Genomic DNA, 26,341 nt, shown 5'->3' with positions numbered 1-26,341 from the left:
ATTGGAGTACGCGTCATCTGTCTGGCATCCATCACAATCGTATCTCATCTCAGACCTTGAAGCCATTCAAAATCGCGCCGCCCGTTTCATTACATCGCAGTACTCAAGAAATACCAGCGTAACATTACTAAAACGATCCCTCGGCCTTCAAACACTAGCAACTCGCCGTGTTATTTCCCGTCTATGCCTCTTTCACTCTTTCTTTTATCGCTCACCAAGACATTTGTTGCTGCAGCCACCCCCACGTACGTCATCCCGCCTAAACCACAGTAACCCAATCGCACGCATTAAAACCCGCACCTCCGCAATGAGCAGTTCGTTTTTTCCCGACGCCATAGTGCTCTGGAATGGCCTTCCCGACAACATAATAACATGCTCCGACCGCCGCCTTTTCCGCGAGAAACTGGCTAATCACTTCTCATAAACATATTCATACTGCGACACCGAAGTGCCAACTGTTCCTTGTTTTCTTTTTGTATGTTTATTTCTTGCTTTTAGTTTGTATATTATTGTACTCTTTTTGTACCCCGTGTATTTTTGCCCCTTTCTTTTTTTTTGTTCTCTGCTACTACCCTCCAATCTGTATGTACGCCCCCCCTTATGTAATGCCTTCGGGCCTTTAAGGGACAAATAAATGAAATGAAACTTCAACCACTATACAGTAAGACGGGTGACTAATTTAAAGGTTTGAAGCTCACCGGAAGTAACATCCATGTCAGTTTAGAGATATTTCAAAATGCTCTTCTCCTTCGGTCCGTGGTTGTGCTCTGATCTCTCGATTTTAAAAAAATAAAAAAATAATATTTAAAATGACCAGCTTCTAATTGAGAACGCCACCCGAGAAGAAGAGCAAGACACCAGCCATCTTCTGTGCTGTGCCTTCAGCGTTGCACAAGCTGCGGCCAAATGACATCGCACTTCTGAATTTAAGTCACGCTTATTTCGATTTTTGATTGCTCTCTTCGGCGTGCAAATATCGGCTAAGACAGGGTTCTAGCCATTAACGAACGGATTTTTATATGCAGTGGCAGACGATACCGTGGATGTTTTCACGCCATAGCACACATGACTCGTCCTAGTCGCGCCAATGTAAGAAATAATCGACCTCATTGCTAGAAGGCGGGTACGTCGTGACATTCATATTAATGCGGCCTAGACTCGAGCAGCGCACGCTCGGGCTCCGTTGTTGAATTTTTAGTCGCGGTCTTTAAAGCTCGTGACAGCTGCAACTCGTGCGAAATGCTCACTTACCGACCACCGTGTGTCCTCTGTTCAGCAGCAACTCAAGAACACCGAGGAACAACTCAAGCATACCGAGGAGACCGAAGAACCTTCAAAGCCAGATGCTGTGTTAGAGGCGCCGAATGTCTCGGGCACGAGCGCGGACGATGCCTCACACTCCGGAGACTGCTCCTCGGAGCAGGTCGTCCCCAAGAAGACAGAGCCGACCCAACGTCTACGGCGCTCCGTCGCTAAGTGGAAGTCCCGTATCCGAAAGACCATTCTGCCAAGGTGCGTCGCAATATATAAACTTGCTCATCTAAGACGATGGCGACAGCGAGCTTGAAGGGGACTTGGGAATGCTTACGGCCGGGTGGTGCATATCAACAGAATCATTGTAGTGATTTGCTCATGTCGATAGATCAAATCCCTGTCTGCTCCAGATGGCTGAATGTGTAGTGCTTCGCGCCTCGGCTTACTGCACAACAGAACACACTGCGCGGGACAACTGAAAGTTGGTTGGTTTATGGGGTTTAACGTCCCAAAGCGACTCAGGCTGTGATAAACGCCGTAGTGAAGGGCTTCGGACATTTCGACCACCTGGAGTTCTTTAACGTGCACTATACACGGGCGAAATTTTCGAAGCTGCCGGTGGAGCACACATCCTGCTCTTGCAGTAGCTATGTCAGAATAAGTTCCGTAATTCAGATGCAGCCACCCTCGTAGCCAATTCTGAACGACATTTGCCGCACCTCCTTCACGCGAGCAGTGTTCGCAGGTATCGATCGTCTCAGTCAGCCAGCGCAGGCCTGCAGCAGCAGCCGACGTCCTCGAAGTACCCTGGTCTCATCTTCACCCATGGAGTGGAGCCACCGCAATCCCTGCGCTCCACCAGGCCTTCGGCGACCTCGGTGCCCGGCGAGCCGCAGCTCCGCAACCAGCTCGAGGAGAGGCGCTCGCTTGAGCCGGAGTCTCCATTCTCGTATTCCTAGTGAGTTATACTATACCCTGTTGCAGGGACACCTCTCCGCGTCCCCGTCCCTTTGCCGCTTATAATTCCGTATAGCTAGGCCTGGTTATATGTACTATTCGTCTTCGAGATGTGCCAAGTAGCAATTTATTGTGCGCTAGCACTTATAATGGTCATTCCCTCATTTAGCCGTAGTGTATTTGTCTCAGTGGCGGTCTTAGGCGGGGGGGGGGTCGCTTTGCATATTCTTCAGGACGTCCGTTTTCGGGCTCTCATAGGGCGAGATGTAATTTTTGACGGAGAACTCGGAAGCTTTTTCCTCCGTGATGCGTCAAGTATTCCCCTACTTTGTACGTTCACCATGTCAGTGGCTGTCTCATTTCACAGAATTCCACGTTCTACGCGTTGGTAGTTATACGAGCACAATTCGTAGTGACTGTCGAGGTATAGTGGTCCTGCCGTGCCCCCACCGTTGTGTTGCCACGCCGCCGGCGCGGCGACGACGGCGGTGCCATTCACCTGCGGTTGCGGTGGCCAGCAACCTCGTCGGGACGGCAAAGAGCCACCCATTCATGTCTTTATCCCGCCATGGGACACAGCGACGCCAGCGAGGGAATCATCCCTTTTTGGCTTGACAAGGAGCACCGACCAGCCGCCTTGAAGGAGGGTACTGAGGGCGAAACAAAGCCACTTCCCAGAACTGAGCAATGAAGGCCGCTAATCCCACTGGTGAAATGTCCGGGCAGGGACTTTGACCTTCGTGGACATGCCGTGGAGGGATACCTCAGCCGTCGGCTTGTTTCCCCTGGTATCGAAATGAATATTGCTCGCGGAAACGTTAACATTCAAAGATTCAGTAGTGGTATAACGTCTATAGCATTCGCCATTTATTTTTCAACAACAAAGCGCACAAAATTTTTGTGTAAATAAAATTAAAAAAAAGTTTCTATTTTTCTTTCTTTTTTGATGTACGGAAATTTGCCCCCCCCCCCCTCCTCCTCCGCCCCTCCTAAAACCACTCTCTGGGACCGCCACTGATTTGTCTAAAGCCTTTTTTGTGTCAGGCCACCGGGCATCCATTAATGATGGCTCCAGCACTGGCCATCGAAGGGCATCGCTTAACCACTGCTCCAGGAGTGGTACGAGGACTCTCATGGATCTACGAATCTAAAGCAGAGAGTAACTAATTCTACCTATAGGCATTCACCATTGGCCGCTATTCGAACAATTTCTATCCATGAACAATAAATCCCAACACCAGAACCGAAATTGAACTCCTAATGACTAGCGCACGTAATACGCATTCGCACCTAGTGCGCAAATCGACCCTCAATTTTTCTATCAATCAATCGCTTGCTTACCAATTCGGCACAGATGCTGATCATGTGGTGGTCAGTCGCTTCGTAACGGGCAGAAATAAAAGAAAGTGATTGAGAACGAGATGCGCCCCGTGCACGCACTCGCAAGCACAAGCCCGAAATGGTGGATAATAACAATAAGTTTTTCACCTAGCTGCACTAGCCGCATTACCAGCCTGCAGCATGAAAAAAAAAACTGCCCACCTTGTCAGAGGTTTGGTAAGCATGCACTATGAACACTATTATTCACACCTAAGGAACAGGAGCTTAAAAATAAAGCAACACTCTCATTACGCCCCTTGGTTTCGGTGACCGCTGGCTTCCTTCATAAAAACGTGATTAAAAAGAGCAGACACGAGATTTGGGTTGCACGTTTTTTTCTTTTTAGTGGTGCATAAGACACTTCTGATGATGCATAAGACGGCGTGCTTCGCAAAGATACCAGAATGTCGCCATTTAGGCTTTATAATGACTGATCACGTGGCGGAGCACGCGATATTCCTAGTCCAAGCACATTAATTAGTTCCTAATGCACGTCTAATAATTGCAGTTAAAGTATGTTCAGTCCTGACCCAGTATTTCTCACGCTCTTTCATTTTTCGTTTCAGTGTCCGGAACACGCTGCTCAAGTATGGTGTGTATAACATAACTTATCTCTTTTACCATTGTAGTCTAGCGTTCAGTTTATTTCGCAAGCGTTAGAAGGGTATATCTCGATACTTTCGGCAGAGGCGCGCTGTGTGACTTAAGCTGCGTGACGAACGTGAACAGATGTGGCCATGTGCGTCAAGAGCTGCACTATCAGAGCATAGACTTTCTCAATATTACCTTGCATCCATCGCTAGAATGCCGGGAAGACAAGGGGTTGGGCCGAAATCTTGGATTCTGTCTCGAAATCTGCAGTTGAGCCGCGATGCCTTCCTCTGCGCGTAGATGAAATTACTGTGATAGCACGCTTTTCACTTCTTCAATATATTTAACAAAAGTGTTAGGCTGGTATCGACACTGCCACAACATTTCTTCGAGGTTCGCCGGGAGCAGAGTCATGTTGTTAAGGCTGACTCCATGCTTAATGTCCAGTAATATCCAAGCCAAATTCCTTCAAGCTCCGTTCATTGCGGCCATCGGGACGTCGTTTAACGCAGGAGACGTGCTAGGTAGGGGGCAAACAAATATAAAAAAATAAATAAGGAGAGAAAGCATCACCTTCGGGAACAACTTTTGGCATATTCAATTTCAAGGGTACGTCAGTCGGTGGTAATGTGCTGTAAGGTTTTCTTTTGCAGATCGAAATGAAGCCACGGAGTACATCAACGAGTGAAACCCGAGCGCAAGCGCCGAAATTTATTTTTTATTTAGTTGATTCCCAACGGCTTTGCAGACGGCTGCCGGAAAGTTGCGGAGGGCACTTAAACCTATTTACGTGCTCTGAAGGCGAAAGCAATGCCTCATCGTCAGTTCTGTTGAGAGGTTCAGTAAAGATTCCTCCCTTTATAACGACACACCCCCCATTAGCGCACTGTCGTAAGGGAACGCATACACTAGGTTCACTTTTGCTCGCCAAGAAGCAACGAGGCTTTGTGACCTATGGATTGCATGTTCGCCTCACTGAGTCAACTTCCTTGGTTCCATTCACCAGTACCCTGGAAAGAAACTTTATTTTTCGTTGCTGTAGATGTCACTATCATATGGTTTACTGCTGACGTCATGCGACACCATGGTGACATCATCGAGGTTTTCAGGCTACTGCAGCTAGACAACACCGCCGGGTTTTGTTGCCGATGTTCCATATATTGCTTTCTCATTAATACGTATACCAGCTAGACACAGTGAAATAAATGTAGGCAGTCTGAAAATGCAGTAAACCGAAAGCCGCAGTGAACGCAGAGGCAGACAGTGCCCTCGGCAAGCCAGACAGAATTTCCTCGCAGTAACCTTGATATTAATAGGACTGCACCTGGTAGCTGCCCAAAGTTCCCTGTCCCTTTTTGGACGCGTACTGAACCTTCGCGGTGGTTTGCGAGGCTACCGTTTTGTTCGGATGCTATGGCAATTCTCTGCTTCGCAGGCTATTCCATTAGACGTTTATGCTATTCCAATAGACTGCCAGATGCGTTCTAGCGTTTTAACCGTGGTATGTTCTGAACCGCAGAGCGCGTGGATGACTCCCTCAAGGACGTGCAGCACGAGTACCTCGAGCTGATCCGCTGGAAGCGCCCATTTCGCACAGCCCTGCAGCTCATGGTGAGTGGACCACTTAGGAAATTCCTCGGGGTTTCACGTCGGCAACACGCCTCCTTATTTAATCCGAGTCCGCATTCAGAAACCACGTGACAACATCTTCCTTGCATGACTATACTCCTCGACAACTCTTCCCGGCGACGAAGGGAGAGGTACAGAGCCGAGACTCATACTCTCCTCCTACGCGGTGATATATATTCCCCGATTGCAGTTAACAGTTAGTTCTGTTTATTTTTCATACTTGTTGTTTAATTCATATTTGTGGATGAGCTGCGCATTTTAACCTTTAAGGAGTGATGGCAATGAAGAAGGTTATATAAGGGTGTGAGCTACGCCACACGAAACGACGAAACCTCTCGTGGGGCAGCACCCACACCGTCCTGCAGTTGTATTATTTGGCGGAATGACAGTGACGGACGCTCCATCCCTGCAGCTTTCTCTGCACTGCCAGGAAAAGTTTCGCTCGGAGAGACATTTCAATGTTTCCTCATCTCACGGCCTTCCACAGGTGGCTTTTTTAACGATCTGGATGGGATGCCTCCTACAGCTGCTGCTCGCCCCAGCTGTTGTCTACCTTATTCGACAGTCCTTCCATGTGGGGTAAGTGTCACAATGAGCCAGAGTTCAAAACTCTGACCGGAGGAGTTTGCTGGCCTCCAACAGTCACCACTTGAAAGCTTCTATTTAGGCCTGTGGGGTCTGACCTTTGACGAATGTGGATCGCAGTTGATTTTGCCTTTCTCGAGTAATACTGAGCAGAACTGTTGTCTGCGCGTTTTTCTTCCACTGCACTGCGGACGGGGTCATCGACTCTTGTGCACTTCTTGTACCTTCTCGTTGGAGACGGGACAATGCGTCGGCATGCAAGCTATAGATGAGCGATTTTTTCAGATCCTTGGAAGCCGGATCTGAGTTGCGAGCCGACGGGCTCTCATGGGGGTTGAATTAATCCGCATATACGGATTCTTGCAATCCGTGTGAAGTGCATTTCCATTTTTACAAAGCACACATCATGTATTTCGCTTTCTCTACATTCAGTTGAATATACAAGCTGTAAGACGAGGGTTTATTGAAGGTACACAGCACGCGCAGCGATGGCATTTCCACCGCTAAGCACGATGTTAGTTTTCGTCTTTACAAAGCATTCAGTTTAGAATGGATGCGTTGATAATTGCGCCTTGTTGCAGTAAAGGAGGTAAAATAGAGTGTATCGCTGTCCATTAGCAGTTTTTTTCTTAAACATGCAGCTAATTGTTACTGTAGCCTGACTAAAGTGACAAAACAAAATGTTACGATGGTGCGTACTGTTTTCCACATGCTGAAATGCATCTGTGAGATTCTGGAAGCATTGCCAACATTGTGGCAAAATCGGAAATGAGTGCTCCAAACATTATTTCTAAATCTCGCTCCTTAAGCTTTGTCTGCAATGTCTGTCTTCTTAATAGACACTGGCATCACTTTTGTGAGCTCTTGTATTTGTTTTGTCGAGCTGTGTTTCATTGTTACCTTGTCTCTACTTCTAGCAGCCGCATCGGTTCCGGCCTGACTAAGGTGAGTGTTAGCGCTTCTACTCCAACATGAAAAACAATTTTGTTAGAGACGTTTCCACTTCTAATAATGTTTTTAATTCGTAGGCTGAACTTAAATGCGCGCTTGTAACAATTCTGAAACAGGCATTAGAACAACAGCATCGACAGCACCCGCCTAACGTACTGGCATTAGTAGCAGAAGAAAACAATGGACTCTCTTCCCTGCACGAAAAAAAAAAATGCATGCAGGTTTCTTTTGTGTACGCTTGTGCACTTGTGTTTATTCACCAAAAGAATAAAGAAACTGTTTACACATTACCTTAGAACCGGCTGTTGGGATTAAGCTAGCCTTGCTCGTCGGCAGTAAATAAAATTTGCAGAGCTGGGCTTGCCGGCTTAGCGCATGAATCGGCAAAAGTTATGGCTTTTGTTTGTCATGTGGCCCTGAATTGTGCCGCAGAACAGCCCTCAGGTTGCGAATTCCTCCCCTCTCTCTCTTTGACCTCCCAAGCCACCCGTCGCCTTCTACTCCCTCTCTCTACCCTTTCCTTGCTATGTGGAGGGAGATTTTCCTTTTTCCATTTTGCCACCTACATTTTTTCGAAGGTGGCACTTAAAGTTAACTGAAATTATGTTAATGAACTTATATCCCATGGGGACAATATATTATTTCACGGAGTAATTAAGGCCTTGCTGCTGACGCTGTAGTCTACAGTGGACGGTAGAGATATGGCTAAACAAAAAATATAAAAGCTTTCGCTGTAAAAACTTTCATTCCCATGTCCTCCTGTACCCTTGTAGTTCGCTAACATGTGCAGAAAGTACCATAGATTGATACTTTGCAAAGTGGTTATCGTTATATTCAAATCCAGTGTTCACAGTATTACCGACGTTTATTCCTTATTTGTGCACTTTTAGCGCGTTATTTTTTCTGTGAGCCGTTCATTTTCTATTCCTTCTATTTTCTACCCATTGTTACACTGTGCAGTTCGATATTAACACCTTGATTAGAACTGTCAGGTACCGGTTCATTACGAAGCGTTAGCGCCTGCCTTGAGGCGCTTTGCTCTAGACTGGACTAGTTGGTTACTCTGTCGAGACGCATTAACTAGAGAAAAAATAGACAAGGACAGCAGAGGAGTGACAGGACAGTGCCCTTTCGTTTCTTTTCCCTGTCGTTGTCCTACGCTGTTTTCTAATCATGTTGCCTTCAGTGTACCTTTAAGTTCGCGTAAACCGCCCGCATTGTCTATTGCCTCGTGTATAGTCCACGGCAAATCATTTCCCCTTTCAGTGTTGCCTCACAGCGTTACGGCTTTACAACAAAAAGAGAGCATTGTACTTACTGCGTTTTGTGTCAAAATCGAATATTTATTTTTTATTCACGCTATTTTTTGTTTATGTTCCACATTACAGAAAATATTCCAGGAAATCTCGACCGTTTTTGACAAGACCAAGAGGTAAGCTATACAATTAAAGTGATTATTTATTCCACTTAAGATGTCATTGTAGTAAATTAGACGGATCAGCTTCGTACTACGACGGAAGCAATCGGCTGTCTTTGTGCCTTGCTCCAATGCGTTCATTTCCTTTTCTAGGTCCCTGCATTTCTCTTTTGCTTTAGTGCCTGCATGGCCGGGGAATAACAAGGAAACGACCCCCTTCCCAAATAAAGAGACAACTTCTGTCGCATACACCATAGGCATAGCCTGATTTGTTTTCAAGGTTTAATGCTTCGGTATCTACACCTTCCTTCGTCGTTTGTAGATGCTTAGGAGATTCCATTCCACATCATGTAAGTTAGTCGATGCCTCGTCAGGTCACCGTCGTTCCTCTGACCGTTTTCCGAACAGCCTTGACTGCTTATGACAGGTGCACACAAATTCGACTGCAAGGTTCCTTCACCATGCGCTCTGTATTCGGCGTAACGAGCACTGTAAAAGCTGGTCTAGAGTAGCAGCCATATGAGAGACATTTGTGAGCTAGACAGCGATCCTCCAGAATTTCGTTTTGATTTAAGGCGCGAGTTAATGATCATACCAGCCTCATTGCTCATAAATGAGATGTTCCGCAGAGGGCACGCGTGGCACCTCCTTGCCTCTGAGAACAATCACGTTCTCAAAAAATTCTTTTCATGGTCACCGTTCATTGCGGTTTTTTTTTATCTTTTTTCCTTTCTCTGTGTGCTTTGCCCAGCTTTTTCGCTTGGAAGAACGCCAGCGCCTCGTTCAGCTTCCTGCTCGCCCTGCTGACGCTGCTCGCGTTCTGGAAGGGACAGGAACTCGCCGTACAGTTCGCACGTAAGCTACCCTGGCGCGCAGTGCCACTTTTTGTACCTCTAATCACATGTTTCATCGCAGTCAGTATTGAAGGGATGCTTCTTGTTTTGCGCAGCGTTCGCTTTAACACTCGTTGTTACCATATGCAATGATTTCACGTATGACGACTTTAAGGAGCCACGCTGAGTGGTCCGAACACAGTGGCGTCACAAGTGACAGCAATGTGACGTCATGCGTACACTCAGCTTCCAGAGAGAAAATTAGCAACGTGTGCAGCTTTGAAAACGGGCTTTGCTGAATTTCGCGTTACACAGTGGTAACCGCGCTTCGAATTTATTTATGCATTACGCTAGCACAGCTTATCACCAGTCTCCTGCAACACATATTATTAAGACAACACGAACTACTAATACGATTCCGCAGTACTCGCACGCTGCCTGAGTAGTTGTGATCACTGTCCATCGGAAAAATAATTTTAGTGTACAGTAAACTGTAAAAGAGGGAACGCCGGCTTGTTTCAGGCAAATCCAAACGCCGTAGTTTATTATCCAGCGTCGCAGGAGTCCGGACTTCTCGTATTAATTGATGCCCAAGGATCCTGATTGTGACACACCAAAAACGCCAGATGCAAATTATATTTCACCTCACAGCCTATGCCCCACTCAGTCTGTACTTGGCCAATGCTGTTGTACATTGAATCCCAAACGCAAAACACGATTGCATTTTGGGCCAACGACCTTTGTGGTTCTCTTTGCACCTGCGCTGTGATTTCAGTGACCGTCATCCTGCTGAAGGTGTTCGTTGTGGACGAGGGCTTCAGGCGTTTCGCCCACCTGGCGGCCAGGTATGACCTGATCGGCCGCGACTGGAGCCAGCTGACTGTGCGCGCCCCGGAAGTCTCCGAGTGACGCACAAACCGCTTGTAGGGACCTGCTTGCGCGCCTCGCACTGCACTGGGCTCTCTTCTTTGAGTGGCGGACGCAGACCAAAGCTGCCAACTTGACAGTGAGCCGCAGACCGCAGCTCACTGTCGTTAGCAGAGCTCACACTGATACTTTAAGAATGAGAACCTGCTCCGAGATAGCTAGCTGTTGTCCACTGTCACGACTGGGAGCCTGTGGTTGCAGACTATGGCGGCGGGGAGAGCGACATCTACGCCAGATATCGTTTGCAAAGAAAGCGCTCTGAGGCGTTTCGCAGCCCAGATGTCGCTAGTCGTCGCCATTCCAATTTCACCCGCGCTGCCCCGGCATCGCAAGAGGTCACCACATATAGCGGGGCACCATCAGTGCATTTCCATCTTTGTTTTCTTCTTGTATAACTAGTCGGGAGGCTGTGCAATAAAGCCGTGTCTTGCTGCCGCACGATCTTTGTGTGATGAACTTTTCTGTATCGCCCTTGCCGGAAGGAAACAGGCGCAAAACCTTCTACGTATCTACGTATGAGAAATGATGTAGTGGATAACTACCATTCTATCTCTGCGGCTCTAACTTGAAGCTAGAGCAATATTGGAACCTTTGAGCAACTTGAGGCTCTGAAATAGTTTTCAGGAAAGGTGTGTTAAAACTGCCATTTAGTTGATTTTTGCCCCAGAACTCTGGTATTATGCACCAACAGGTCAAACACCTTTAATCCTCGAAAAATGCGGGTACAAAACACCGCTCACGCAGTGGCTCCGGCCGCAACCTGCGATTGGCCACGGCAGCCGCGACCTAAGAACTGGAGTCTCTCGTGACTAGCAGACGGCGCGTGCTCTGCTTCACTGCAGTCGTGGCCATCCCGACAATGAAATTGAAAGTCTAGAAGAAAGCCTACACGAGAAAGTAGTCTAATGGGGGCCAAGCAACGGGGACGAAAAGCTTAGGCCACAACGCGTTTCTCATATCGGAGATGCGGAGGAAGTAAGCGAATGTGGAAGCACGGGGGTCGCCTTTGGTGTTCCCCTTTTGGGGCTTTATGTGAAGTGGTAGCACAGTTTAAGCCTTGCAAAAAGTACGTGAACAGCCTCCGTGAATCAGAGGTTACAGCATTCTGCTGTTCAGCGGGAATTACCGACCACGGTGACTGCATGACAGCGTACCGTTTACAGGAACTCCTCCATGAGCAGTGAGAGGCGAAGCTGGCTCACACAGAGTTCTCCTTTCAGCACCAGCTGATCGGTCAGGCCTGGAGGGCCGTATTCGCCAATAGTTTCCCGGACCTGGGTGAACCACCTGCGTAATTACTCTCTCGAATGAGTTCCAGTCATTACGTGGATGTCAGGCGCACTTCAGAAAATCTGGTAGCGATGTTGAACCTGGGGTACAAGCCCAGAAAAAGTTACATTTTCACTTTTTATAGCGTCGCGCATTTTTACAGAACTTGTTTTCGTTAACGTGCAATTACGGTGACCATGTCGCAACAGCGATGGTAAATTTACCTCTATTTTGCGTTGAATTTGACCTGGTTGTCAGTGGTATGACCGCGGCGCACCGCCAAGACTTTAACGAACTGTAGGAAAGTGTGCAAACACAGACTCGGAACGCAGATACCTAAATGTACCACGCTATCGGACAGCGTTCGCAAGCACCGCGCAGCAGCCGCTGCACCAACGCCGTACTCACAGTCCAACATAGTGCCGGTGGGTGGCTTTTAGGTTTGGCTCATACGGTGCGCTACCGGCGAAGTGAGAGGGTGGCGACCAGGCGTTGCCGCTCAAAACATCTATAAAAAAAGATGCCCAGGCTTAGCTTGGTTAAGCCAAAAATACGTTGCATATTGCGCGGTCTTTTTGCGCGAGGTATTGCTTGGCGGCACTCGATTTTCTCAGCAGCTTTTCCTCCGTGACGTATGGATGGATGGTGTCGTGCCGGCGCCCACATTTCGCTGGCGGGCCTGTCTAAACCAGCGCTGCGCCTCCGCCGGCGCTCAAAGCAGGCCCAGACTTTCTCGGACAAGTCGCGACATGCACCGTGACTCATCCAGCCAGGCCGGCGCCGACACGGACCCTTCCTCCTTCCCTCCTCTCCGTCGGTGCGGGCTCCTCCGACGCGTCGCCTCTCGACCATTGGTCCAATTTGAACGGTGGCCAGTGATTGGAGGATTTGAACGGCTGGCTGCCGTAACCGTTACCAGCGGCTATAAAAACGGAGCCGCGCTGAACCCGAGCAGCAGACGGGCAGCAGAAGAGCCATCACGCCGGGGCCGCCCTTCTTCTGTGTGCCTGCCCGTGGTGCTCTTGACCCTTGTATCATGTAAAAGCCCTTGTACATACTGTACATAAAAGTCATTTTACTCACCGTCGCCTCGACCGTTTCCTGGCTCGGACACCCAGTCCCAACAGTGGATGGCAGCTGCGGGATCGACCGGCGTCAGCTACCTCGGCGCGGTGAGTGCCTGATGTTTTCCCCTCAATTCGCCAGACTGCTCTAGCACACGTGATTGTAGTTTAGAGTAGGGCTGTGTGTTGCACTGGAGAGAGCTTTGCTGTTTCGAGCCAAGTCGGAGCGCTTTGAAACGAAAGCTGGTGCAGAGGGAGTAAACGAGGCGTTTTGGAAAGAATTACTTGCGCGTGTCATACTAGTAGCGCTATAGTAGTGAACGGCAAGGGAATTCTAAGAAAAGGGCAAACTACAAGAGGCTATTGTGCGCGATGGAGAACTTCAAAGTGAAGGAACTCATCGGAATTTGTGAAGAGTTGGGCATTGATTTGGGCCCCGCAAAACGAAAGCATGCGATTCTTGAGATCATGCGAAAGGAGAATGTAACGGCTGAGGAAGCCAATGAGGCCTGGGAAGAGATCACAGAACGCCGTGAGCGCGAGGAGGCCGAAAGACGCCGTGAGCGCGAGGAGGCCGAAAAACGCCGTGAGCGCGAGGAGGCAGAAAAACAGAAGCAGCTTGAGCTCGAAGAGGCAGAAAAACAGAGGCAGCTTCAGAATAAACGACGTGCTCGCGCTAACAAACTGATGGACCTGGAGTTTGAAGCACTCGAGATCTTTTATGAAGAGATAGAACATTGTTCGCTCTGCGTGAGACCAACGGTCATCAGCTGAGAGACAGGCCGCAGCCCTTCGTGATCGCCGAAGATATGGCGAAATATCTTGCGGAGTTCGAGCGCGTCTGCGAGAGAAAGCGCGTTGAGCGGAATGGTTGGGCACAGAAGTTGGTAGCCCTGCTTTCCAGCGAAGCGTATGACGTTGTCAAGCGCCTGTTGGACGACGGCTTGGCGGACTACGATGAGCTGAAAAGATTCTTACTGACGAGATATAACGTGTCACCGCTGGACCTTCGCCAAAGGTACCTGCGAGAGAATAGCACCCCATCGTTTAACGATTTTCCCTACCAGTTTAAAGCCGACATTTTAGAGTGGCTCGAAAATGCTGAAGGGTCGGATGATCGTGACACAGAGGTAGAGTGCGTAGCTGTAGAGCAGAGCTGCCAGTGCGGCACAGAGGAACGTAGTCCGTGCTTGGCAGATGTAACTGCTGCTGTAACAGTGAGAATTGTCCCGCATTCGCCAACCGAGAAAACCTCTATGCCATCGGATAAGGTAGTCACAGCATCGGACGATGCATTTACAGAGGTCTCGCCCATTGAAATTGTGGCGGAGTTACCGGAAAGCGAATCTCCTAGCGTGTCGAAAGCAGGAGAAGTTGCCGAACAGGGCAGAGAGGACGTCCGTCTGGACATGAATGAAAACGCCTGCGCCGACGCAAGCGAAGTAGATGAGGTCGGCACACCGTGTTGTGCAGCGCGTTCGGCAGAAATGCAGAAACCCGACACTTACGATGAACGGAAGCAGGCGCACGTAGAGTTTGCGGACGCCGAGTTGTGCGTTAGTGTCTCTGGCGAGGAATGCGAAACGAGTCCCGTGCTTTCGCACTGCTCTGAGCTTTACGACATTCCTGAAAGCAGCTGCAGCAGCGGGAACACCGCGACTGAGTGCAGAGCCGACCCTCATCCGAAATTGGCTGAAACACGTCAGGAGCATGACGAGAGCTGTATACCATCACTCATGTCAGTTGAAAACACTGGTTCGTCTGCGCCTGAAGAAACTAAGGTGCTGGACGACAGTGGAGAACAGAACCTTCCAGACGACATGGGGGCTGTAGACGTCAGCCCGTCCGAGAAAGATGAGGACGAATGTGCACTCTTAGAGGCTGACGAGGAAGAACTCAGTTTGGAGGACGCTAGTAAAGGCGCCAAAGACAGGTCTGATTTAGGTAGCGCACGTGAATCGGCTGAGAATCATAGTGACATTGTCAGAGAACAGGAACCTAGGCGACGAAAGCAGCATGTGCTTTCTCAGGAGAAAATGAAAGGCAAGCACAAGAAAGAAAGCTGCAACCGGAAGGAAGGTAACAGCCAGTTCCGAAAAGAGAGCTACCACCACAAGGTGATAGACAAGCAGTGCTGCCGCCGAAAGGACAGTAAAGGCAAGCTCAAGAGAGAGAGCTGTCACCGAAAGACGATGGAAGGCAGGCAAAAGAAAGAGTGGTGCCGCCGAAAGATGAAAGGCAGGCATAAGAAAGATAGGCGCCGCCGAAAAGAGAGAAAGGGCAAACGCGCGAAAACTGGTTTCCACCATCGGAAGCGCCAGCGTCGCCGGCAAAATGACTTCAGTAAAGTCAGTCACGTTGTCAGCCCTGAAACTAGCGTCAGAACCAGAGCTAAAGAAATGTGCGAGGCATTACTATCGCGCAAAGCGAAGCGCATAAGTGTGTCGGGGCACATATATAGGTCTGGGCAGTAGAATAAACTGCAAAAAGAAATCGTGCAAACATTCGCGCGGAAAAGTGCACCAAGGCACCAAACCGAGATTCAAGAGAGCGCTGCCCGGGAGGCGAAAAGTTAAGGAGCGGGACAAGTGTGAATCTTGCCGCCAGCACGGAGAGAGCGAGACGCGCAAAGGCACGTGCTCTCATGCGGGCTCTCGCTTTCCGCTGCATTCACGGGAGAGACCGCGCTCCCACAGAAAGCGGCACGCGCGCGCAAGGAAAGCGCGTGTACGGCTCAAAGAGCGAAAGATTGTACGAGGCCGCAGTGACAGGGGCAAGAAAATTGCCAAGAAGAAACCGTCTAAGCGCTCAACCAAGCACAGTTATCGCGATAGAAAGCCGCTGTTCGAAATGACGCCACTTAGTAGGCGTAAAATCAAAAGGCCGTGTAGAGGAAAGGCAAACGGATGCGCGAGGAAGTCAAGACTCGTGCAAGGTCTGACTTGCCCCCACGAACAGAGAGAAAGAAAGAACGGTCCCATCGGAAGCGTTGCGCACTCGCTATGGGACGTCGCGACTGGCGCGCGAAGCGCAAAGAAAGGGACAAGTTGCCAGTCTATGAAAGCGAATCGCTCTCGTACTGTAGCTCCCGTAGAAACTGGAAAGACAAGTACAGAGAGAAAGAAAAGCGCGTCTACCGCGAAAGAGGCAGAGACGTTAGCTACCACGGTAGTAGAGAGAGAGAGAGAAAAGCGCAGCACAGCGAAAGAGGCAGAGTCACTAGTTTCCGCTGTAGCGGGTGTCGTTTACCGTCCGTTAGAAGCGAGGAAAACGCGAACGTAGACGCACTAAGCCGTGTGTTCTAAGCAAGGCTGGCTTCGCCTCCTCGTGACCTACATTTTGTCTCTTCGCGAACCGCTGTTAAGTTCGCTCGTAGATCCGGTAAAAATTAATGTCCTCATTTGTGGCCTCAGCTGAGTGTTCTTCTGGCCGAGTGATCTCAAGAGAGCGAATTTATTTTGCATTCATTTCATTCCGAGTGTTTCATGTGTTTGACACTTTGTTTGAGTTAATTACTTTCAAGTTCTCGTATCCCACATGCGTCTCTTGTTGGAGAGGGAACAAAAAGGGGACAGAACTATTGCTAGCGGAGTTTTGTGACCTTTAAGTCTGGTGTATTGACGGGTGACGGAGGGCACTTGCTCGTGTTGGGTGTTGCCTGTTGTCAGTCGGTCCTTGGCAACATGCAGATCGATCAACGACCGATGCTGAGAAGCAAGCTCTTCCGAAGGACCGAGCGAAGCTGATCTAGTCACCTGGGCGACTAAGCTGCGGAGCAGTGACCCTGTCCTGACGAGCGGGACCCGTTCTCGGAAAGGAGCCTGGAGCTACCTGCGGCTGAACACCGGACGAGAACTTGGAGGAGCCTGGCGTACGAGCGCGCCCCGCATCCGAGCCACGCGGAAGTAGCTCATCTTCGTGGCGCATTGTCTGGCGGCGGTGGTGCTGTCGTGCCGGCGCCCACATTTCGCTGGCGGGCCTGTCTAAACCAGCGCTGCGCGTCCGCCGGCGCTCAAAGCAGGCCTAGACTTTCTCGGACAAGTCGCGACATGCACCGTGACTCATCCAGCCAGGCCGGCGCCGACACGGACCCTTCCTCCTTCCCTCCTCTCCGTCGGTGCGGGCTCCTCCGACGCGTCGCCTCTCGACCATTGGTCCAATTTGAACGGTGGCCAGTGATTGGAGGATTTGAACGGCTGGCTGCCGTAACCGTTACCAGCGGCTATAAAAACGGAGCCGCGCTGAACCCGAGCAGCAGACGGGCAGCAGAAGAGCCATCACGCCGGAGCTACGCTCGTCGCCGGGGCCGCCCTTCTTCTGTGTGCCTGCCCGTGGTGCTCTTGACCCTTGTATCATGTAAAAGCCCTTGTACATACTGTACATAAAAGTCATTTTACTCACCGTCGCCTCGACAGTTTCCTGGCTCGGACACCCAGTCCCAACAATGGATAGGAGCGCCCCCTTTGAAACGGGGCGGTGGCAACCGCCACCATGCTCAACCTTTTTTTTTTTCCTTTTCTTTTTTTTTACGTGGTGTGGTGACGTCACGTGGTTTGGTGGCTGCCCGGCCGCGCCCGAGGGCTCAACTGAGTGATTGCAATATGCTACGCACAAAAAGGTTCGGAGCACCTCCTTCATCATGTAGCTCGCACAGGTGTGCGCTCTCCATCTGTGGTCACACCCTGCCACGCACTATGCTGTCTGGGCGGCACATAATCCGGCTATTGCCGACTCAAGGACGCTGGCCGCGTCTTTCGCTGGTAGACCTAGAAAATACTTGCACTGCACCTAATATATCATCCCGCAGATGGCCGTCGCGTTGCCAGAGTAAACGACTTTCGTGGACGAAGCGTGCAGGGGCTTCGCCTTGAGAAAGCGGTGACGTAGATCTAGGCAACGTGCATGTGCAGTGTGTGGCTGGAAAAGCTCCATCAAATTACTTCACATCACTTCACTTTCACTTTATTACCTTAAAGGCCCCCAGGATTGGGGGTATTACATAAAGGGTGGGTTACATTGAAAAATCAGATTGAATAAACAAAGAAAAAACGCAAGGTACAATTATTATTCGCTGTTAAAGGTAGCTGCTAAACAATTCGCAAATGTTGATGGGCAGGTGATTGCGGCGATGTCGTGTGGAAGGCCGTTCCAGTGCTTGGCTGAGCGCGGAAAGAATGACGGTGCAAATGTAGTTGTACGCGTACATGTAGTAAGGCTGAGATCTGGGCGAGTTGGTATGCATTCATACTGGTGAACAGCGCAAAAAAGGCGGGACAACAACAAGACAAGCGCTTGTCTTGTTGTTGTCCCGCCTTTTTTGCGCTGTTCACCAGTATGTATGTACGCGTACATGGCCGGGCTACTTGAAGGGGATGACCAATGCGGAGGGAAATGCGTGCCGGCGGATTGATGTAGGCCGGATGACAAAGTGAGCTGAAATAAAATTTGTGAAACAAGCACATACTAGTAATACGACGCCTACAAGCCAGGGGTGTTAAGCCTGCCTCTGATTTTAGTGATGATATACTGACATTATATGAATAGCACGAATGTATGAATCTAGTGGCTCGATTTTGTACGGATTCTAGAAAATTTATTAGATAATTTTGGTTAGGGCTCCGAATAGCAGTGGCATATTCTAATTTAGAACGGACAAGTGATCTGTAGGCAAGTAATTATATGTTTTGTGGCGCATGACGTAGATGCCGGATGATATGATTTTAGTGACATGCGCGTACCAGGTTAGATCATTGGACAATGTTACTCCGAGGTATTTGTAAGTCTGAGCTAATTCTACAGTGACGTGCGAGATCATAATTTATAGGAGAAGAGGACAGGATTACGTTTTCGGTGAAATGACACGAGTTTGCATTTATTGGGGTTTAGTTTCATGAGCCATTTGTTACACCAGTCCTGTACGCTGATTAAGTCTTTCTGGAGGGCGAACTGATCAGAGGCGTTGTTGATAGTGCGATAGATGACAGAGTCATCGGCAAAGATACGGACGTTACAACAGACATGCGTTGGAAAGCCATTAATGTATATTAATAAATAATAGCGGACCAAGGACTGATCCCTGCGGGACACCTGATGTTACGGGAACAGAACTAGAGACTTGATTATTAACGTAAACAAACTGGGTGCGTAAACAAACCTTCCCCACCTTCCAATCCCTGATTATGCTACCTGTGGAAAGTGATTCTGCAAATAGTTTTGATAGATACGCTGCGGAAGCAAGACGAGTATTTTTTAGGAACTTGGGGGTGATATCATCAGCACCCACAGAAGATGACATCTTGATATTTTCAATGATAGATATAATGCCCTGCACAGAAAATATGATTGAAGGCATATGCAAACTCAGGTCGTCAGTTACGGTACAAAGGGGCATATCAGTTTCATGTGTGAAAACGGATGAAAAAGCGGCGTAAAAAATATTAGACATTCAATGCCACCGGTCATCTCGCCAAGTGGGTTAGCAAGTGTGATGACCGGCGCCTGTTGAGGGTTTAATACTTTCCAGAATTTCCTCGGGATATTTGTTACGATCTTGGGGAGGTCAGTTTGGAAAAATGCGCGTTTGGCATTACGGATAGACTGCAGGTATGTTAACTCGGCTGCGTAATGTTTGTTCCATGCGCATGCGCTCGGGTTGCATTTTGCTGCACGGAAAAATCTCTTCTTTTTGTTTTCAAGTGTTTTCAAATGCTTTAAGAGCCATGGTTTGTTGGGATTGGCACGAAATGTGATGGTGGGAATAAACTTCGCTGTAAGTTCTATAATTTTAGTTTTAAAAATAAGCCAGTTTTCCTCAATTGATCGGTCATCGAAACTTGTATCAAAGTTTGGAAAGAACGCCATTAAATTATTATTGATTTCTTCGTAATTCACTCTGTCATAAAGGCGAATCGTTTTATGGAATGTCTGACGCGATTGGGGGATGAAGGTGAAAGTAGCGTGTAAAACTTTGTGGTCACTAATTTCGCGGAGAGAAGTAAGCGATGATAAACTTTGCGGGTGGTTAGTTAGAATGAGGTCCAGGATGTTGGAGGATTCATGTGTTACGCGAGTGGGTTCAGTTACTAACTGGGTGAGATTGAAATTCAAACAAACGTCGACAAAGTTCGTCATTTCGGTGTTGCCTGTTGGTGTTGGGTTCATCCAGTCAAGAGATGGGTAATTAAAATCGCCGAAAAGAAGAATGCGCGCGTTGGGATACTTGCCAGTTATTTGATTTAGACTGTCGCTTAACTGGGAGGAAAAGATTGGACTACTAGAGGGGGGGGGGGGGGGGGGGGGGGGGGGTCGGTAGCAGACGCCTAGTATGACGATTTGTGGTACGGAACGGCAGATTATCCATAGTATTTCAAGCTCTGATTGGATATTAATGACAGAACAAGGCGACAGCTGGTTAATGGCAATTAGAACACCTCCTCCTCGTGAGCCTTTGCGGTCCTTTCGAAAAACGTTAAAATTTGGTAAATCAGCTAAAACTTTCGGATCGGTGACGTCGTCTGTTAGCCACGTTTCTGTTAGTACAAGTATATTGCTGGAAGATGATGAAACAAGACTACAAATGTTTTCACGCTTGGGAAGGGAACTAAGTATGTTGGTAAAGATAATAGAAAAAGAAAGATTTGGCAGTTTACCGCGAGGGCTGTTACAAGGAAGATTAGTAGCACGACGATAAGACGTATGCTATGAGATTTCGTGTACGGACTGTGATGACTCGTCGAATGCATAGCGTTTAGAACCGATGCACAAGGTTTTGTAACGCAAGGAAAATTTAGTGGTAGTCGCTTTGGCAAACTTTACAAGGTGCCTTCCTTCTTCTCGAACAGGACGTGAAAAGTCCTCCCCTATGCTGTAATCGGTGCCTTTTAACTTATGGCCATTTGAAAGAATCAACTCCTTGATTTTAAAAAATGTAAATTTCACTACTATGGGTCGAATACGCTCAGGAGAATGACGCCCGAGACGGTGAGCCCTTTCAATTTCTTTAGCGTCAATGGATAGGTCTAATTGATCACGGCAGAGGCGGAGGACTGCTTCTTCAGAATCCGAGTACGTTTCAGATGTATTCTCATCTTTAATGTTGTAAAAAATTAAATTGTTACGTCGCGAGCGATTTTCCGCGTCATCCAAACGGGCTTCTATACCTCTGATTTCTTTGGATGTTTGGGTAGTGTTAGCGCAGATCGTATCCATGTCGGTGCGTAGGGTTACAACATCTTGATAATGAATTTCCGGGGCGGATAACCTGTTACTAAGACCAGAAATAGCTTGTACCGTAGTTGTAAGTTGAATTCTAAGACCTTGGACCTCGACTATTAATTGTGACTGACCATCAGACAGTTTCTTCAGTTCCTCTAGTTTGATTTAACATCGCCAGCAAAGAGCAACAGGGCACGCACGACATCAGCACATTCAAGAGCAATGGAAAGGCAGCTCTGTGGGCTCGGTAGCTGCAAGAGGCAGTAATTGCTCGATTTTTTCGTGAAAAGAGAGTATTGTTTACTGATCTGCGTCGCGAAAACGAGCGGGTTTGATGACTGTATCGTGGCACAGCCACCGAGCCCACAGGGCGCCGAGCGCGGGTGATGCGGTTTTATAGTCGCCGTGTCTGTTGCTGTCGATGACCTTGGGGGAGTCCGGGGGCAGTCGAGGTAACTGAGGAATAGCAGCGGTGGCGCTGCCGGACAGGCTGAAGCCGCAGGCTACTGTGCAGAAAGGCCGGCGGGAGATTCGAAGCGAAGGCATTCGATGGCACAGGTGGCATGCGAAGGGGCGGGAACCAGGGACAGGAATAGCATCTGGATGATGAGCGGTGCAAAAACCTGCGTAGCGAAAACGAGCGGGTTTGATGACTGCATCGTGGCACAGCCACCGATCCCACCAACACTATTTTCCCGTGTAGCAACATGCAACCGAACTTATATTTCATGGGGCGAAGGGCCCAAGCGGAAGTGACACTAAATTTGGCCGCCCGACATGCGTACAGCTATCTTATTCGTTAATACCCCAGAGGACGCATTATTAGCAGGTCTAATGGCATCATTGCTACGGAAGTGATCCCAGCTGCACATTGTCAGCGAAAGTTTCAAATTTTCCTCATTTCTAAGCCGCGACCGACTGCGCTGCTAGCCACGTCTCTGGTGGGAAGCGGAGAAAGACGACTGTGTTCCGGCCACGCGTTCAAAGTCCTTGCAAAGTTCACCGCCTGTGTCTTGGCCACTCCCCCGCAGTGGGTATGTGCCATTTTATTCGAGGCCAACCAACCAACTAAGGCTGCGATATCCACCGGCGTGGGCGTGCCTCCATTTCACTTGCACTGCTTCTGCAACACACTTTAGTAAGCCTTATTAGCAAATCCAAAATAAGCGGAGCCATCGCTGCCGATCCCGGGCTCGGATGAACGGCACACGCACAGAAGCGGAAGCGAGGGACCCCAGTTCTGACGTCACCCATCCGGTTTTCGCTCGCTGCATCCACCGCCACGTCGACATTAGCTAGAACGAAATTTACAAAACAATTATTTTCATGGCTTTCGCATTCGACAGACAAGAGTAAGCACTGCGAATTAGCACTTTTTTTTTGTCGGTTTACTAAGACCAAGTAATTCAGTTTACTCAGACCCTGCAGCACATTACATATGTTTGGTCTGAGCAGAGGTTTTTGAGCGTGATATGCAGGAGTCGATGCCGTTACAAATACAAGAATGCCAAGCAGGGAAGAAGCTTACAAAAACGCATCACGCCCATTCTTTCGCTGCTCGTCTCTTCCATGTTTTTTTTTTTTTATCGGTGGTATTGTTGTTAGGCTAAGTGCAAGAAAAAAAAGGAAGAAACGGACCCATCAGAATTCCCGAATTTCGTGTGTCAGTGCCGTAGTTAAGTGTTTTGCAAGCAGTTAACATAAACGTTAAATGATTCACAAAATTAATTCCCCTTTCAGTCTTACGAAAGCTACATTTACTGAATGCACTTGCAGCACTAGATTACCTGCAGCCTTTGGCTACAGGTAATCTTTTGCCCCGTGTACTTTGGAGAGGCTAGTTGATAAGGCTCTTCTACCTTATGATTCGTGCCACTCAAAGCTCGTAAAAAGGGGAATTGCAACCACGTGTTTAAGATCCTCGCTTGTCAAGTCATGTCCACAAATAGTGAAATGTAGTTTTACCAGTCAAGTAGACCAGCTTTACTCTGCGGATTTTCCTCCTGCTCTTCTGAAAGCTGTTGCAGAATCTTTGCTGAAAACCCTACGGTTGAAACAAAACCAACAAGGACTCACTGAAAGCGAGAGGAGGAAGTTTGAAGTCCTTCCTTATGTGCACAAGACTTCGCACGGTTTGATGAAGGTGGGAGGGAAATTTGGTGTCAACGTGTTCTTTTCCGCCCCATGTAAACTGTCTCGTTTATGCCGATTAACAAACATTAACCTGCAAAAGAAAGTAGGGTGCGGAGTCAACCACAGACCTAAGTTTGTAGCCTGTAAGATGGGAGTTATCTACGAGATCTCATTCAGCTGTGGTTTCGTATATGTAGGGCATACGGGGCGCTGCATTAATAAACGCCTTCAGAAGCACAATAACTCTTTGAGCCAGCTGTTGGGCAGCATTTAGCAAGACACTGCCAGTCTTGTAAGATCAATGACAAGAAGAAAAATTGATGAGGCTCAGCTTGGCTAAGCCTGGGGAATGCGAAGCATATTAGTGGCTAGGCTTGGTAATACATGGTTTTCCTTGGTTGAATACTTGGTCATTTTAATACAACCACTAGAAGCCTTCGTCGTGGGGGAAGGCAACGGCATGGCTACAGCGGAACGCCGACTAACCCCGAGACGCGCGTTGGGTGAGCGCCTGGATTGCCACGGAAGCCGCGTCTGCCTTCCCGGTGGAGCGGGCGTTTCACCTACACCGAGTGTGAACGCGCGTTCGAAATGCGCGGGTGTGACGGCTAGGGGTCCCACGGCGACGGCGCGAGGTGGAGGCCGGCTCTCTCATCCGATGTCACGTGGTGTGACGTCACGGTGTCACGTGGCGTGACGGCTAGGGGTCCCACGGCGACGGCGCGAGGTGGAGGCCGGCTCTCTCATCCGATGTCACGTGGTATGACGTCACGGTGTCACATGGGGGTCCCACGTCGACGGCGTGAGTGGTAGCTCTAGCAATATGCTTCGCAGAAAAAGTATTTTACAAGCAAACGAAGATTATAGGCTGCGCGAAGGACAGGAAGGCACGCGAGATTTTTGAAGCCTGGCAAATTGCTAGATACGGTGCGGAAAAATGTGTTAGCGAGGCATCAGTTCACCTGTATCAGAAGGAACTTGACTTTTTGGGTCGATAAGATTGTGTACTTTTGCTTTGGGCGTTAAGTTTGGTTGCGTATGCGTTGCTCTTGAAGGAAGGTCGTTTTTCGTCCAATAAATCAGTTGTTAGTCTACGCTCGTCCTGTCTGCATCTTTTCTGTGTCCTGTCTCCTGCGTAGTTTTATGTCTTCAGAATCCCATAAAATAAAACTATGGCCCCATAACTTAAGTCCATGGTAGCAACTGCTTGTGTCTTCTGGATAAAAGGGGATAATATGGGGCTAAATATGCGTCGCCCTTCTCCGTGCCCTTTAGGGGAGGGGGACGGGGTGCGCTCCCCCTTCTTTGCGCACGCCTATACCTGCAGCAACTGGTCGGATGTGTCGTGCCACTTCATAATTACTGTACCATCAGTGAGTCTAGCACGGAATCGAATATGCAATAGTAGTGCTCGAGGCACAAATTCCCATCATAGCCCATTGTACGCCGCTAAGAAGGGCGCTAAGTTATCGTGCTATGCAGCCTCCTTTAGCACACTCCCTCTCTACGCCTGTATGCTTATGGAGATTGACCCGCCGCGCAGTGGTTAGTGAGCGAGGCTTTCCTTCACACGAACTTCGAGCAGGCACCACGAGGTGGCGCCTCGTGTCTTTCCCACGAAACCGAGACTGCCCTGGGAACGCATTGTCGCCGCTTGCAAGAATAATCGGCATTCGACGTAGGCGGCGCGTCGCCCTTTCCGATTCAACTTGGTTCCGTTTTAGAAGCCAGTGGCGCTTCGTAGTGGTGTTTTTATTAGGTCGGCCGGGTACAGTGGGATGGGGATTTACTATTTCGGCGTGGCTCCTCTCCCCTACCTGCTCCCAGGCGTGGAAGGGCGGCAGGAATCTGGTTGCCGCAGTCGACCGAGAGGCCCCGCTGTACCACGCGGGGACATTTTTGGCCGCGCAGAGCTCGAGTGGCAGCGAGCGGCAAGGCGATGCGTCTCCCGCTGCTCCTGCCCCAGGGGTGGAAGGGACGCCCGCTTATACGCCGGCCGACTTCTCCGCACAGCGCGGGCGCGAAGTAATTACGCGTGACCGTGCATGCCGGCGGTGGCTGCCAAGACCGGTGCCCCCGCTCTCTCACCCCTTGCTATGTGCAGTGCTCGCTTTGGCCTCCACCCCCTGCTCCAGATTTGCACTACCTGTAGGCCCTTGCGCGAGCCTCGTTTTGTTTCTTCGTGCGTCGCGAATTCCTATCCGCGGCAGTGTTGCGTGGCGAAGGTTCCAGGTGTGCGCCCAGTAAAGCACTGCGCCGTGTTGCTTCGAAAGGGAAACGCGTACAGGCGTACTTTGGGATGTTAGTCGGCTGGACGCATTTGGCGCGTCAATTGTTGCGCCCAATGTGCAATTGCCCAATTGCAAAGGGCATCTCTTCAACCTTTGCGCGCGTAAAGGGTCCCCTCCCGCTAACTCTTCCGTCTCTATTTTCTTTTATTTCTTTGTCTCTCTGTATTTCTTTATTTATTTGTTTTGCAAGGTCAACGCGCTTTGTTACTTCAGAAACAGCTGATAGCCAAGTAAAATATGCCCGCAGTAGGGTCGGCGAGAAACAGGCTACACTAACACGTACCTTTCATGACATTGATAGGAGGAAGGACAGAGTAACTACCAAAGCTTTCTTAATATACCCTGCAACAGTACCGGCCGTGCCTTTAGTTCACGTACGCCCTTTTCTTCGTTGTTAAGTTGCTTTCTTCTAGCATTCATCTGCACGACACAAAGCACGCTTTACAGGGACAACATGCCCTTTTACCCACTCTCATGATTTTTCTGTGCCGTTGATGTTAGCAAACCTCTCGAAAGCCTAATCGTTTTCTTCTTTGTGCATAGAGGTGCGCATTGGCCATCGGTGTCAGCCTGTGGTGAAGATGCTGCAATCGTAGCTGCACGCTTAAACGTTCTGTCGCTCCAGAGCATCAAAAGACATCCTTGAAAGGATTCGGTTAAAATGAATGTAGAGCGCAAGGTTGCCTTTAAAAGATGTCATATGGATAGAGGCAAAATTTGGGCTTTTTCCGAGGCAGAAAATGCGGTAGCTGTTAAGCACCTCGCGGAATCTCAACTTGCGCTCTCATGCACTGTGAATGGGGACTTGAAAACAGGTTCATTCTCTGTGTTTCTTTAACTGCTTCC

General features: G+C 49.1%; 1 protein-coding gene and 1 pseudogene across 1 annotated transcript; one reads left to right on the top strand and one right to left on the bottom strand.

The window, feature by feature from the left end:
• Positions 1-1,065: 1,065 nt before the first annotated feature.
• On the top strand, positions 1,066-10,965 carry LOC149365138 (uncharacterized). The gene is made up of 10 exons (XM_089567523.1): positions 1,066-1,089; positions 1,277-1,512; positions 2,000-2,212; positions 4,158-4,183; positions 5,702-5,793; positions 6,299-6,390; positions 7,314-7,341; positions 8,736-8,779; positions 9,516-9,619; positions 10,373-10,965. Exons 1-10 carry the CDS (start codon positions 1,066-1,068, stop codon positions 10,504-10,506), a joined length of 993 nt encoding a protein of 330 aa, XP_089423649.1. The 3' UTR covers positions 10,507-10,965.
• A 9,590-nt stretch (positions 10,966-20,555) lies between these two features.
• Positions 20,556-21,745, bottom strand: LOC149365137 (uncharacterized; annotated as a pseudogene).
• Positions 21,746-26,341: the final 4,596 nt, after the last annotated feature.

This window comes from Amblyomma mixtum, chromosome 2 (genome assembly GCF_055824585.1).
Source record: "Amblyomma mixtum isolate Tamu chromosome 2, ASM5582458v1, whole genome shotgun sequence".
Classification (NCBI taxonomy): domain Eukaryota; kingdom Metazoa; phylum Arthropoda; class Arachnida; order Ixodida; family Ixodidae; genus Amblyomma; species Amblyomma mixtum.
Note: the sequence above shows the minus strand (reverse complement) of the source record. Positions and strands in the feature narration are given on the sequence as shown.

Coding starts and splice junctions, on each gene's coding strand:
- LOC149365138 (XM_089567523.1), top strand. CDS start 1,066: ATGACTCGTCCTAGTCGCGCCAAT. Junction 5,794..6,298: donor GCACAGCCCTGCAGCTCATG/GTGAGTGGACCA, acceptor GGCCTTCCACAG/GTGGCTTTTTTAACGATCTG. Junction 6,391..7,313: donor CGACAGTCCTTCCATGTGGG/GTAAGTGTCACA, acceptor CTCTACTTCTAG/CAGCCGCATCGGTTCCGGCC.